At 50.0% G+C, this 13500-nt stretch overlaps 6 protein-coding genes across 6 annotated transcripts; 3 read left to right on the top strand and 3 right to left on the bottom strand.

Moving 5' to 3' along the window:
• Positions 1-417: 417 nt before the first annotated feature.
• Positions 418-2245, bottom strand: M431DRAFT_2998 (hypothetical protein; the record flags this gene model as incomplete). The annotated part of the gene is made up of 2 exons (XM_024914150.1): positions 418-728; positions 781-2245. The coding sequence occupies 2 exons, from the start codon at positions 2243-2245 to the stop codon at positions 418-420; spliced, it is 1776 nt and encodes a 591-aa protein (XP_024777637.1).
• A 1234-nt stretch (positions 2246-3479) lies between these two features.
• On the bottom strand, positions 3480-4991 carry M431DRAFT_79246 (hypothetical protein; the record flags this gene model as incomplete). Its single annotated transcript, XM_024922797.1, has 5 exons — positions 3480-3945; positions 4046-4434; positions 4505-4612; positions 4690-4709; positions 4808-4991. The coding sequence occupies 5 exons, from the start codon at positions 4989-4991 to the stop codon at positions 3480-3482; spliced, it is 1167 nt and encodes a 388-aa protein (XP_024777636.1).
• Positions 4992-6255: 1264 nt separating this feature from the next.
• On the top strand, positions 6256-8488 carry M431DRAFT_109932 (hypothetical protein). Its single transcript, XM_024911735.1, has 2 exons — positions 6256-6413; positions 6482-8488. Exon 2 carries the CDS (start codon positions 6748-6750, stop codon positions 8206-8208), a length of 1461 nt encoding a protein of 486 aa, XP_024777635.1. The 5' UTR covers positions 6256-6413; positions 6482-6747; the 3' UTR covers positions 8209-8488.
• A 1219-nt stretch (positions 8489-9707) lies between these two features.
• M431DRAFT_505517 (hypothetical protein) lies at positions 9708-10510 on the bottom strand. The gene has a single exon (XM_024918651.1). It carries the CDS (start codon positions 10302-10304, stop codon positions 9846-9848), a length of 459 nt encoding a protein of 152 aa, XP_024777634.1. The 5' UTR covers positions 10305-10510; the 3' UTR covers positions 9708-9845.
• A 640-nt stretch (positions 10511-11150) lies between these two features.
• On the top strand, positions 11151-12336 carry M431DRAFT_137187 (hypothetical protein; the record flags this gene model as incomplete). Its single annotated transcript, XM_024912559.1, has 3 exons — positions 11151-11192; positions 11262-11280; positions 11575-12336. 3 exons carry the CDS (start codon positions 11151-11153, stop codon positions 12144-12146), a joined length of 633 nt encoding a protein of 210 aa, XP_024777633.1. The 3' UTR covers positions 12147-12336.
• A 288-nt stretch (positions 12337-12624) lies between these two features.
• On the top strand, positions 12625-13194 carry M431DRAFT_354031 (hypothetical protein). Its single transcript, XM_024914500.1, has 2 exons — positions 12625-13085; positions 13138-13194. The coding sequence occupies exons 1-2, from the start codon at positions 12734-12736 to the stop codon at positions 13143-13145; spliced, it is 360 nt and encodes a 119-aa protein (XP_024777632.1). The 5' UTR covers positions 12625-12733; the 3' UTR covers positions 13146-13194.
• The last annotated feature ends 306 nt before the right edge of the window (positions 13195-13500 follow it).

Genomic DNA, 13500 nt, shown 5'->3' with positions numbered 1-13500 from the left:
AATTAAGCAAGAATCCTGTTTCTTTCTGGTTTCGAACACTACTATAATATCTCTTAGAGCTAGGGCAAGAGCGACCGTTTTATATCTATATCGTGCTCGTCAAAGGCAAGAACGGGTCAGTGAACGAGTGAGCATTGAACAATAAGCCAGTAGTACCAAATGTTCAACCAATACACGTATATGTCCGTTCTGAGAAAGTTGCTGCTTCGAGTTGCTCTTTACTCCCAATATGTGAATGCCTGCCTGTTTGCGAAACCATATATCCAATTCTATCGAATGTAGTAGTTGTTGAATGAATCCTGGTTCCATAGTATCACAGCTGGCAAGCGCCAAAGAGCCCAAAGAGCCCAAAGAGCTATCTACTAGCGCTTGGCAAGCATATTCTTATTTTCCGTCAAATGTGGCAGCCTGTCACGCTCATCGCCTAGAGAGAGTTTCGTGGAGTGTGTGCTGTCTCATGAGCGATACGCAGATGAGAGCACCAATGGCCAAGGTGAGCATTGTTAACCAGACGCCCCTAAACGCCTCCATAAACGACTTCAACACCCCATCATGCCATCCTAATGGCAGGTGTTTCAAGAAGTTCAGGTCATCACGGATCTTTTGAATGATCTCGGCAGCATGCGGCTCATCACCGAATCGCTGCCACAAGCGAGCGTTGAGCACGTTCTGATAGACAGCTGAGCTGGCTGTGATGCCAATCGTACCACCCAGACTTCGGGCAAGATCTATACCAGTTAGCATTTCATCATTTGATCTATGGGGAGGGACAGAACGCACAGGTCGCTGATGTGATGACAGCCTGTTGTGAGTGATCAACCGCCGCAATGCATGCTAGCAGAGTTGTTGTCAACATGGCACCATAACCTCCGCCCACCAGGAAGAAAGCCACCATCGTCACCCATCCTGGGCTGGTTTCGTTCTGCGACGCGAAGAACAGAATTCCAGCAATGACCATTAGCATGCTGCTAATGCCCAGCCGGATGTACCGACCAGTCTTCTTCATAATGTAACCGGCTCCGACAGAGCAAATGGAGATACCAACAGGCGAAGGCAGCAATTTCAGGCCTGCAACTGTTGGTGAGTCGCCACGAACCTGGAGGTATAGAGGAACATAGAAGATGCCTGACAAGGTAACCATGGTAGCAAGAAAGTTGCACAAGCAGGCAGACAATAAGGTACGGTCGAGGAGGAGCCTAACTGGGATGATGGGCTGCATCGCTCTGCTCTCCCACCAGATGAAGCCAACAAACGCCACAATGGAAAGCGGGATCGTCGTAAGAGGCAGGGGATGGATCCAAGGCACGAGATTTCCGCCAGCATTGACGCCGAGCAGTAGGAGAACCAGGAAGGACACCGTGAAGAAGACGCCGCCAAAGTCGATTCGTGCAAGGTAAGACTTGTTGGACTGCTTTGGTGGCACCCTGACGAGGATAGCCACGGCTATGGCGGAGAGAATCGCGGGAGGGACTTGAATGAGGAAAGCCAGCCTCCAGCCCATTTTGGTGTGGTCGTTCATCAGTCCGCCAAAGATGCCTCCCATCATGGCCCCTGAGCCGTAGGATATGTTTCCAATGCCTTGGACAACACCACGATTGCGCAAGGGAACCAAGTCGGATCCCAGAAAGGTCGAGATGCTCATCAGGCCGCCACCACCGATACCCGCGATGACACGACCGAAAATCATGACACTGGAGTTCTGGGCTAATCCGCAGATGAGATTGCCAGCTGCAAAGAACAAGTTGCTAACGACTAAGCCCGGGCCTCGGCCAAAGATGTCTGTCAGACGACCCGAGATGGGCTGGCACGCCGCATTGGAGATGAGATACGCAGTTGCAAGCCATGAGAGCAGACTGAGGGACTGGAATTCACTCGAGATGGGCGCCGAGAGCGTGGCGATGATGGACGAATCGATTGCCCCGAGGAAGACGCCTAGGTAGGCGGTTCCCATGATGAGGCATAGCTTGGCGAAGGACACTTCCTCGGCCACGGCCGTCGTCTCCTCCTCCTGGCCATTGCCACTGTCGCCATCATCATCGTCGTCGTTGCCGGCCAGCAGCCGCTCATTCTCGCTCTCACTGCGCTGATGCCGTCTCAGAATCGCCGCCGCTGCCGCCGCCGCCCCCGTCAATCCACTGCCGTCTGTGCGTGACTCTGACGCGCCGGATCCCAACAACGGCGTGCGCTCCGAAGCCGATGCAACCGACTCGGCCGGGGCCTGGCGCCCGCTTGGTTCTACAGTCATGGTTCGACTTCTCGAGCTCGTGGGCCAGCAATTGGCACAGCACTCCTGCAGCAGTGGGTTTTAGGGAAGTGGGAATTGTGAGAGTTTAGCCAGCTAATGGATGATGATGATTGGCATTGGCAGAGATCAGGCAGCTGGAGAAAGGCGGTGGACGTTGCCTGGCATTACGCCTTGCCACTTTGGACGCTGGATTTCGATTGAGATGAGCCTGCGACGGAGCACGTAATATTTGGTGCTGACAGATCGGCTACAGTGGGTGATGAACTGTGGCTAGTGGTTCGGCTGGTGTACTCGTATGTGGCTTGCCTATCAGTGCACGGTCAACGTATCTCCAGCCCCTGACCTTCCGCCTTCACGATCCAGGTTCAGGGTTCATGTTCTAGACCTTTTTGTTTCCAGCACAGCTCAGGGATATCTTTCGGCACATTGTTTTGTGGCTTTTGCCCAGGCGCGTACGGAGGTTTTACTCGGCATTTGATTTTGACAGCGCTTAATCGCGATACCACTTCAGGTCAGGAGTATCGGCGCATATCTTGTACCCCAGCCACTACAGCGGTAGTTGCCATAGCCGGACACAGAGAACAGACATGAGTATTTTCGCCATCTGATACCATGTAATTATATGTAGTTATCAACAAGTATTTAGACTATCATACTCTCTAGAACCACAGGTGCTAGTGGCCAATTCGGGTGCTGGTTGCGACGCCGCTCCTTATATCCTATCCCTTGACCCTTAGTGCCAAGATAACAGGGGGTTTGCAACACGGAGCATACGATGGGCAACAATTGATGGGCAAGCGATTGATATTATCTCGCCATGAGCACCCCTTCACGTGTTGATCACTGGCATAAAATATACCAGAATCTATGGCTATACACCGTAATGGCATGGACATAAGGGATAATAGGTAGGCGTAAGCCAACGTTCCAGCGTTGTAGCTGTGTATTCTTCTATCGTATATAGTTTGAAGTATTTGATATAGGAAATAACCATGAAAGTCTCGCAAAGATGATTGCTCATTCTTTGAGACTAGCATCGAATATTAGATACTATTGAGTGATAAAGGAGATGAAAGAGAAGACGAGAAATCCAAAAATTTTCGGCAACACACCACCGGTGGTGCCAGCGCCTCGGCCGTTAGTATAGTAGTAGACAAGAAATTTTAAAGCTTTTTTGGAAAGGGTATCATGGCCGTCCGAAGCAGCCTCGTCGTTGCATCCGGTCATAGTCCATCTAGTTACCCCAACCATCGTTCTTGCTGTCAGAATCGCTGACAGAGCGGCTGTCGTTGGTCACCGTCACACGCGTGGTACGAGTGATGGCAGGGCCATGTGAGCCATGGTGCAGATGCTCTGTCGACTCTGAAAGGTTCTTCATGTTCATTCCCTCCTCCTCCAGCTGATAGTAATCCTTGTTCGCGGATACGGATGTCTTGGTGGTGCCACCGCCGCGAGCATAGCCGCTTGAAACTTGGTTGGATCTGCCGCCAGAGTGTAGCATGCCCGTTCCCTTCTTGATGGCGGGGATAATACCAGCTTCTTGGATGATCTTGGGGATACAAGGCACGCAAAGAATGAAGAAACCGCATGTCATTTCGGCCGAGGCCCAAAACACAATCGGGCCGAGGGTATAGATAGAGTCGGGGGAGTTACCGTGCACCACTGTCACATCGAGTCGGAAAGATGCCGCAACAATAGCACTAGAAAGAACACGAAAGAATGTGAGCTGCTTGATGTCTCAAATGTGAAGAAATCGCATCCACCAAGTGCGATTTCCATCAGGAGATAGGCTCTACTCACAGTACACCCATGCCAAAGATGGCAGCAACACCAAGTCTCTTCTGCCACGTCATCTGCAGGGTCCAGATAGTGTGCTGCGGCAGACAGAACATGGCGACATCAGATCCAAGCTGAATACTTGCAGAAATGACTTGCAGCGTATACAGATTCCAGCACGTACCAGGGACTGTAAAGTCCCAGATGCGCTCGTGCGGAGTACACTGAAGATTAAGAGCAATGATGATGGCGATACCAGCCCCGATCTGGACAATCGAAATCACGACGGCCCCCCAAAAGAAGAAGCTTTTGGTTTTTGAGGTGGGAACAAACAATCGAACCCATTCGACCATGATAGCTACCTTAAGCAGCGGAAGGACGAGAGAGTAAAAGACACCGAAAAGAAACACCCACTGCATGATGTGTGTTGCATGTCAGTTCTCTGGAGTTGCGAGGACGAAATATCAAAAGGCGACTACTTACGTAGGTAGTTGGAATGACATCTTTGAGTCGGACATTCCATGCGTGAACAAGGTAGCCAGGATGCTTGAGCATCTCGAACGTAGGAATCATGGCGCCCCAATAGCAACCCTATCCAATAATCAATCTCAAGGTTAGCCACGACACACTCCTCGTTTTTTGTACAGGTAACATAATGGTTCACGAACATAAGCCGCTATAGCCATAACTATAGTGCAAAGACGTAGTCAGTAAGTGCATACACGGCACGACGGTTGACAATGATGATTGAACTGTCACCATGAATCGGAAATCGAGTAAACTTACTTTCTTCCGCCTGGAACTTCTTCGCCAAAAGGACTCGACCGTAAATTCGAAGGAGAAAGCATAGTGTCGCAACCACGCAAGTGAATACCTGAACGCCCAAAGCAAGTCCATTGTTATTCGGAGGGTTGTCCAGTATCGAGGTCTCGCCAGGAGGCGCCGGAATGGCGGGGCCGTTGAGATCCATGATGAGATGGGGTTCAAGTTTGTCAAGACAGCGTGTTGGGAGAAAAAAGTACAAATGATTTCCGTCAACCAAGGATAAGATGTCTGTTGGGCTTTGGATGGACGACGTCCCAATACAAGACTAGCTACTGCGCGCTGCGCTCTGGTCAGTCTGCAAACACTCTTCGTCTGTTTAACCTCTCCTCGTCAAAAAGGTGGGACTTTGTCCAAGATAAAGTTGTTGGATGAAGATGGCCAGTTGAGCATCAGGAGAAGGAACTTTGCATCTAGCCGAGTCCCTTTCACAAATCAGAAGACGGGAGCTGAGGCTCGTACTATTGCGGCCAATGCGTAATCTGGTATCGTCCCAGGATTCGAAACGAACACGACCAGGTTCACCATGCTGCTTACTGGCACCTGTGTGCACATTTCCAGACGAGAATACTGAGCCGCTACACTTGGTCCAAGTCGCGGTGTTGCCGGTGATCTTACTGAAAACTCTTCATGGACTACTTTACCCATTTGCATTAGCTTCATTTCTGTACCTGATTCCCCTCAGTGATGTGTCAGAAAATATTTCCCAAAAAGAATTGTAGATCATCCTCGTTCGCCGGTCCTCCAATGTCAACTACCATCCCCTGATCATCTTCGGCTGGAGGAAAGCAAAGCAAAGCAGGGCCGGCTTCTGACATGGACCACCCTGGCTCAAATTGTCGCGACTCGGCATCATCCACATTTCAGCCATTCTAGGTTAATGCCGCCCGCTCCGGAAGCGGACCGCGAGGGCTAAGAGGCCAAAACCCTGACTAGAAAGACCGGCATGAAAATCCCATCGCTTCCAATTGACGACGGTGCCGGGATCACCAAAGCTAGCGCACGGGATGAAGTCCCCTAGGCCTTGAGCTTTGTTCTCACATTGCTCTTCCGCGCAGATGATGAACCGTGCTAAATAGTGTGGAGCGTAGATGTCGATAGTGTTGAATCCGTGCGACAGCCGAGTGTGTGTTCCAACACCGCCGAGAACATTGATACTACAGTACCACTCATGTAACCCCCACGTTGGTGGTATAATACACATACTCACGGTGAATCCTAAACGGGCTATATACAAACTTCGTTGTGATTGATAGGTAGTGTACTCCGTATGCACATGTGCGGAGATGCAGGCACACCTGGTAGCAAACAGGTGCGAGTACAAAAGGTGCTACACTCTCACTGTACAGTATGTAGGGCTCGTACGAGCAGCATTTCTTCCCCTGAATTCTCCACTAGAGCTACAATTGCCATCGGGTTTCCCGGTTTTGGCCAGGTCATGAAGTCTACAAGGATCTCGTTGGAGGAATACCGCTTCTTAGTCTCCACGGTAGCATTCAACGGCGTCCTTCAGGTACAATGCAGAGGGGTTTGGGGGGAACGGGGATATCTTGGAATCTATCATTTCCGACTACGTTAGTTTCAAGGCCTGGCTCATATGTCGCATTAACTGACCTGAATGCATGTATCGAATCCAAGTTAGTGTCTTCGCTTGAAATGATAGCGCTGCTCGCGAGGAGGGGGGAGAAAACACGCCGTAAAGATACTCAGTCTTGATGCTACGACTGGCATATTTAAAGACATTTAAGGGGAAGCAATAAAGTTCGAAATGAAAGCAAATTGAGAGCAAGCCAAGAACTCTATACCCAACCAAATAACATTGTTTTCCAACACTGAGCTTCACCCCTTATTCCATAGCTTAGTTTTCTCTTTTCTCACTTCCCTTCACACCATCAGCCGAGATCATGGCACCCAAACAAGAAGTATTCAATATTCGTCCATTCGGATGGGAGAATGGTCCTGAAGAGCAGAGATTCAAAGTTTCTACTCTGGACTACCTCTCAGTCATCTCCTACAACAATTATGCACTATTCTTCAAGATTGACGACGCGGCCAAGCCTCAAGCCGTCGAAATCATGAAAGAAGGCCTTGCGAGGACTCTCGGTCAGGCAAGGCATCTATGTGGCACTATTGAAAAGGATCCCGGTGGTGGCCACTCGTACGTTAGCAAGAAGGATAGCACCACCCGCTTGTTCGTACAGTGGCTGGATGCCCCTGAAGATGCTGACAAGTACCCGTCTATCGATGATATCGAGAAGGCAAACTTCAGCGCGGTGCCTCTTGGTGACCTCAAACTCTGGAGTGTCGATCCAATGACCTATGGCGAGAAGCCCGAGGCTCATCCCGACGCTAGCCCTGTCGTGGCTGCGTTCAAGATGAACTTTGTCAGGGGCGGGTTGGTCTTCAACATGCATCACCATCACTACTCTAACGATGTCATGGGCTGGGCCGGTTATACTCGTCAACTGGCGGAAAACTGTTACGCGGCCTTAAACAAGACGCCGTTCCCTGCTTGGGATCCCAAGAACCAGGATCTCTCGCCCTTTGTCAAGACCGAGCCACCGGAAGATCAGAAGGTCGATGGACCTCCGGCACCTGAACGCCATCCCGGTCACATTCAGGGAGTGTCTCTGCTCTTCCACTTGCCCAAGAGCAAAGCGGCTGAACTGAAGAAGCTGGCCACGCCAACAGAGGGATCATGGATCTCTACCTATGATGCCTTCTCTGCTTTTATATGGCGTACGGTAACTCGCGTCCGTGCCCCTATCTTCAACCCAGATCCGGCGTCAAAACTCTTCTGGGCGGAGGCCATCGACATGCGCAGGCGTTGGCACAGCCCCAAGGTCGCTCCGCGAATTCGGGGCAATGTCATGTTCGCAGCTCTGTCCACGACCGCCCCTGTCGAGCAGCCAACAGTAGCCGAGGTCATTTCAGAGTGGCCGCTGTCCAAGATAGCCCAGTACGTGCGCCAGATGACGGACAGTGTCACTCAGGAGGCCCTTGACAAGACGTTGGACATGGTGGCCACTGTTCGCGACAAGACAAGCCTCAACATTCGCATCGACTCCCTGCCACCCATGTCGATTCTTCAGACCGACCACCGTGATGCTAGCATGGCCTCGACTGACTTTGGCTTCGCAAAGGCCATTACCTATCGCCACCTTACAGATCGTATTACTGAGGGTGTCATCATCGTTTACCCACCCCGCAGCAATGACCCAGAGTCAGATGAGGGCCCAGAAATGTCCTTCTTCTATGAGAAGAGGTTGGCACAGGATCTCATTGAGGACCCTGAATGGAACAAGTTCTTCGAATTCAGAGGTGTTGATGCTGAGGATGCTACTGCTGCAGCGGTTCTCAACTAGTTGGAGCCAACGGCGAGCAAAAGTTCCCAGCTGTTGGTTCCTACTTGTGTTTGTTTGTGTTGTTGTTGTGTGCTTGTGTGTCTACCCCTGGACTTTTATTTTAGGATATACTCGTAAGAGCACCATGGAGGTGGAGTCTGGTGCCAAGAACCACACATATGGATTGAACCGAGCAAAGGTTGACCTACTTACCTTATCTACATGGATGGAATACAAATACATACTGAGTCACTTAGTAATGATCAAGAAGAAGAATAAAGTCACCTAGATACTCCAAGGCGCCAAGTCCTTTTCATCGTCTTCAAAATGTTGATACGAAGTGATTGTTCATAATAATGATACGAAGTGATTGTTAGTGACAAAATGTTGATACGAAGTGATTGTTCATACGTAGTAATACGAGTAGTGTAGCAACTCATGCAAGAGTCGCATGATTTCAGCATCTTGGCCAGTTCTTTGTAACCAACCATATTTTTATCACAAGCTAGTAAAGATTAGGCAAGTGCTGTACGCAGTACATATCCATACAAAGTCCTCTGTAGAGTAGTGATTCTATCATGGATGGTTGACAAAGGCAAGGGTTGCGTGATCCCTGGTCCGAAAATATTACACGTCAATACCTCTAACAACGACGGCTACCTTGGCTCAAATTAAATACTGCCTGTTTTTGCGGGATTGCGGCAGGCTCCAGCAATTGTAACCAGGGGGGCCATGGCCGGCAAAATGCCCGCCTTGGAAATGCTGGGGGAGGGATTATTCCGGCATTGACATCAAATTTCTGTCATTGAATGTAATTAATTCCGATGGGTCGGAATCGGACGACGTTACGGATTATTACCAAGAACCCAATGCTTGGCATGCGCATACATGTTGTTGAAACAGAAGCCTCAACAGTCTCCTGGAGTTTAATCTTTTTGTTTTCAACACATGTATACAGCATTCCTTGCTCATGATATTAAATGGTAATGGCCATTTGTATATGGGTAGTCTTCTATGAGATATTTGATGGACTTTATCCACACTTGCACAACAATGAACAGGGGTTCTCGGGCATACTAGTAGTGAAGATCTGTCCCAGTCGTAGCCCGTCGGAGCGGACTCCGTGTTCTTGTAGCGTAACATTATCAATAACGGGGATAGCACAAGGGTACTGACCGGCTTCTTGTTGTTTTCTTTGCTTCTGCGCATGTTTCACGTCGACGTTCAAAGTTTAGCTCAATGCTACGTGCTTCAACTCTATCGCTAAGCCTCTGTCGATCGCTTTTAGCACCGGCGTCCTGTCTAGGCCCCGTTATGGAGCCGTGAATCCCCACAGGGCGAGAACAAAAGGCCATTTCCTATGGCGGGAATTTGAATCCTCGGTCATGGTACTGTACGTAGGAACCAGGTAACCAAAGAGCCAGGGAGCCAGGAAGCTGCATTTCCAGGATCTCTTGCTCCTTTTATCTGCTCCATCTAGAAATGATCGTCATAGATGCAGGGTACATAGAGGGGCCGATGCAGGGTTACTGTACGATACTTGCATGCAGTGGTTCTGTTTCTACTAGGATCTATCGCCAACAGCTATGACTAACACGACGGCACCAGTAGGAAGTGCTCGGATACGGCTACAAGTGCGTATTACGCAGACCAGCTAGCTACAGGGTCATTTCTTTCCAATAGATCCTCACAAATCTAGTCTTCTGAAGGAACCAATCGCCATCCTTCAGCTTCCACGTCTCGTAATAGTGTCCTCCACCAGTACCATGCACCCCTTTGCTGGCCTCCTTGGTACCGACCAGATAAGTCACGCCGAATATGGCCTTGATCTCGTCTGGAGCCACCAACTCTAGCTCTGGATAGCCAGCAACATGCATCGTTTGGACAGAAGTGAATATTCTGCTGAAATATGCCACCCAGTCTGCCAATGAGGTCCAATGATAGTCGGTATCATTGATGTTGACGATATTATCATCCTCATCGACAGCCGTAAAGGTGAAGTCGGGTAACATGACCTTGTCAGCCAGGGCCCATTCATTGGTGTCGGCGAGACGGCAGTATAGCGCCTTTTTGCGGATAATGATTTCCGCGGCACCGGCCGGAAGAGCGAGAGCCATGGTTTGAAAATGCTGGCTGAATGGATATCCAGAGAGTGTGGAGAACTTGTCTGACGAGGAAGAGACTCTCCGAGGACGCGAGAGCAGCGTATGGAATTACAAGTTGTTCCGTGAAAAGATGAAATGATCTTCACATGCAAACCGTCATCTGCGGGTAATTTGGAATGCTGCCCCTGAGAGAGAATCTGTGTAGAGTTGGAAGAAGCTTCTTTTGGGATACGGATGTACGGATATAGAGCTGGCTATGGTGCTGCCGTTATATGTTTGTATTCATGCTAATGAAGAACCTTGGCAAATGCAGCACACGACTAACAACTTCATTTAGTAACTAAACCCACACGCGTACGCATGAATTACGAGGCAATAGTTGTATGCAATACTCGTATGTTTTCATCCTCCAGCAAAACTCGCTCCTCTATTGACCCCGGTCCTCACAGAGGCAGGGCACAGAAGTAAACGCTTTAGCTGAATTGGTAGGACCAACTCGGCGTCTGGATCCTCGTTGTCGTTCAATAAGCGGGACCTCATATATGAGAGCCAGCACGGCCCATGTTCAAACTGGAGACCGTATGCGGAGCATCTTGCGAAGAGAAATCCAGGGGGTTATATTGTTGACTTGAAGGCTCCAGGAGAAGGTCGCAGAAAAAGACCGACAGCCGAGACGACTCGTCAAACGCGCTAACAGTGTAACACACTCTCAAAACACAGCGCGGCAATATGATAGCTTACAGTAGCCATGCTAAGACGACCGAATGTCGTACAAGCCAATGGAGGTGTAACTTTCTGCGCTTGGGATTTAATACCTGCATGTAACGACAAAAATTAGGCATTCAGCAATTCAACACCATGCGATTTCTTTGTCTCCACGGGCGTGGAACCTCCAGCCAGGTATGTTGGTCGAATCTTCGCCTCTAAACAGACATGGTGCTTTGCTGGCTGCTGACGTATTTTGGCTAGATTTTCGAGCTGCAGACTGGTGAGGCTATTCTTAGGTCAAAGATGCTGATATACGCGTGTTAACGGATAATTGTGAACTGGCAGCGAGGCTCCGAGAAGAACTCAGCAGCCATGAATTTGTCTTTATAGATGGTGTTGTGTCAACAGAGCCGAGCGAAGGTGAGGCCATCTACAACTCTCTACCCTGGATACCAAAAAAAACTCGGCATAAGCACACACACAAGTCCATCTTATCAATCTCCCCGGCGTCTCTCCCCCTTATTCTGCATTTCTAGTGCAAGAGCTAAAGACTAACTACGTGTCTGCGCCTCAGGGGCTGAAGCTGTTGCTGATGAATTCTTTGGTTGGTTCGACAAACCCATTAGCCAGGCCCAATCGCAAGAACTCCTTCTCGGTCTGGTGGATTTCATCGCCAACAACGGGCCTTTCCAGGGGGTCATGGGCTTCTCAGAAGGCGGTATCGTCGCGGCAATGCTCCTCGCGGAAGACGCTAGACAGGGCTTCGCAGGCTTCCAATGCGGTATCCTTTTAAGCGCCGCGCCGCCATTGGATCCCGCCGGCATTTCTCAAGAGCCGGCGTCGCTCAGATGCCTCAACCCTGCTGTGGACGGGTCCGTGATCTGCGTCCCCACTGCCCATATCATTGGTTCCAACGAGCCGTTTGCCCGCTTAGTAGCGTTGTCGCCCCTGTCTGGCCTCTGGATCAGCAGCGGCATGGGGGATCCGGAGAAGCTGCACCAGTCGCTGTTTCAACTGTGCCATGACGAGCGGGAGCTGGTTTTCCATCAGCTGGGGCATGAGGTGCCCGGAGCGAAGTCGGCTGAGGGACTATCAGGGGCTCTTCGGGCCATTGAGCGTACGATCGAGCGAGCACAGTTGGGATGAGGACACGTTGACGCTCAGGGAGAATTACTTGAAAGCGACGGAGCATATGTGATGATGTCCTTTTCCGCACACCGCGTGATGGTATCAGCATGCAGGACTTGGAGGACGAGTAATTGTCAGCACGGCACTTCATGTGCGTATTAAGAAGAGAATACGCCGGAAAGGACATTATATTCGCACTTTGCTAGGCAGACAAATAATTAACAATTTCTTACATCTTTTATTTTGCTTTGTATGTCAAAGAAGAGTCTATCCGTGCCCAAGTGTGCACTTTCTCCATTGAGTACTCCGTATTTCCCCGAGGCCCTCCATGAACTCGGCAGACAAGTGCCGCTCCAAGCTTTGATCACCGAGAGAACAGCAGCTTGAGAATTTGGACCTAATCCTGATTCCCGTGTCGACGGGTCGGTGCTACCGGTGGAGAAATCCTGAGCTAAACGTCTAAACGTCCCGGGGTAACCTTGCAAGCCGGCCCTACAGTCTTCCACACCGATGTTGCCAGACTTGCTCAACCGCGGACCGAATCGCTCGCGGTCCGCTCAGTACGGAGCAATTGCAAACGTACCAAGTCACTTCCTTGAATTGGAATGATGTTGATGGGATCTTCACTCCTGCTTGCCTTAGTCCCGGGCAATCTTCACAATTGTCAGACTAACAGTTTGACGCTAGACACTTGCAGATGCAAATCTAGAGTACGAGTATGGAAGGGAGGCGGTAGACTGCCAGGGCCGAAATATGGAGCGCCGATGTTACATATCACTCTGGCGGGATTCCGTGAAATTGGTTCGGTATTTGAATTCCGTATATCAGGGACGCGCGGTTGCTCAATCAGGAGACTGGAAAAGAATTCAAGGGTTAGCAAAAATCGAGCTAGTCAGGGACGACCAAACGTTGGTAGTAATTCAAACCGACTTGGTATGATTCCAAAGGGAACTTTGGGTAGGCGTATGAACCAACAGGTGACAAGCGTACTGATCGTTTGTATGAGCAGCGTACTGATCGTTTGTATGAGCATATGGGCCCACGTCTCTCTAGATGACTGGCCATACCTACGATCGCCAAAGCAGTCCTTATTTTCGGATCAGATCAGCCAATGCGGCATATTTACTTGTAGTGGAATAGTGGTAGTGTTTCGACTACACTCACATTCGGCGATCTGGGAAGGATATTCGGTCTGTACTCCTCAATCCGCGTATTGATTCGTTACCAACTCATTGACACAGTCTCACATTCTATCGCCGGTCATTGCCCCCGTCAGGTCCATATCATCCTTTTTGTGGGACGTTCGGTCTAGTTTTGCCAGCCACCCAAGAGGTTGACCCCTAATACTGGGACGGTACGATATGATCGAGAC

This window comes from Trichoderma harzianum (assembly GCF_003025095.1).
Source record: "Trichoderma harzianum CBS 226.95 unplaced genomic scaffold M431scaffold_3, whole genome shotgun sequence".
In the NCBI taxonomy this organism is placed as follows: Eukaryota; Fungi; Ascomycota; class Sordariomycetes; order Hypocreales; family Hypocreaceae; genus Trichoderma; species Trichoderma harzianum.
Note: the sequence above shows the minus strand (reverse complement) of the source record. Positions and strands in the feature narration are given on the sequence as shown.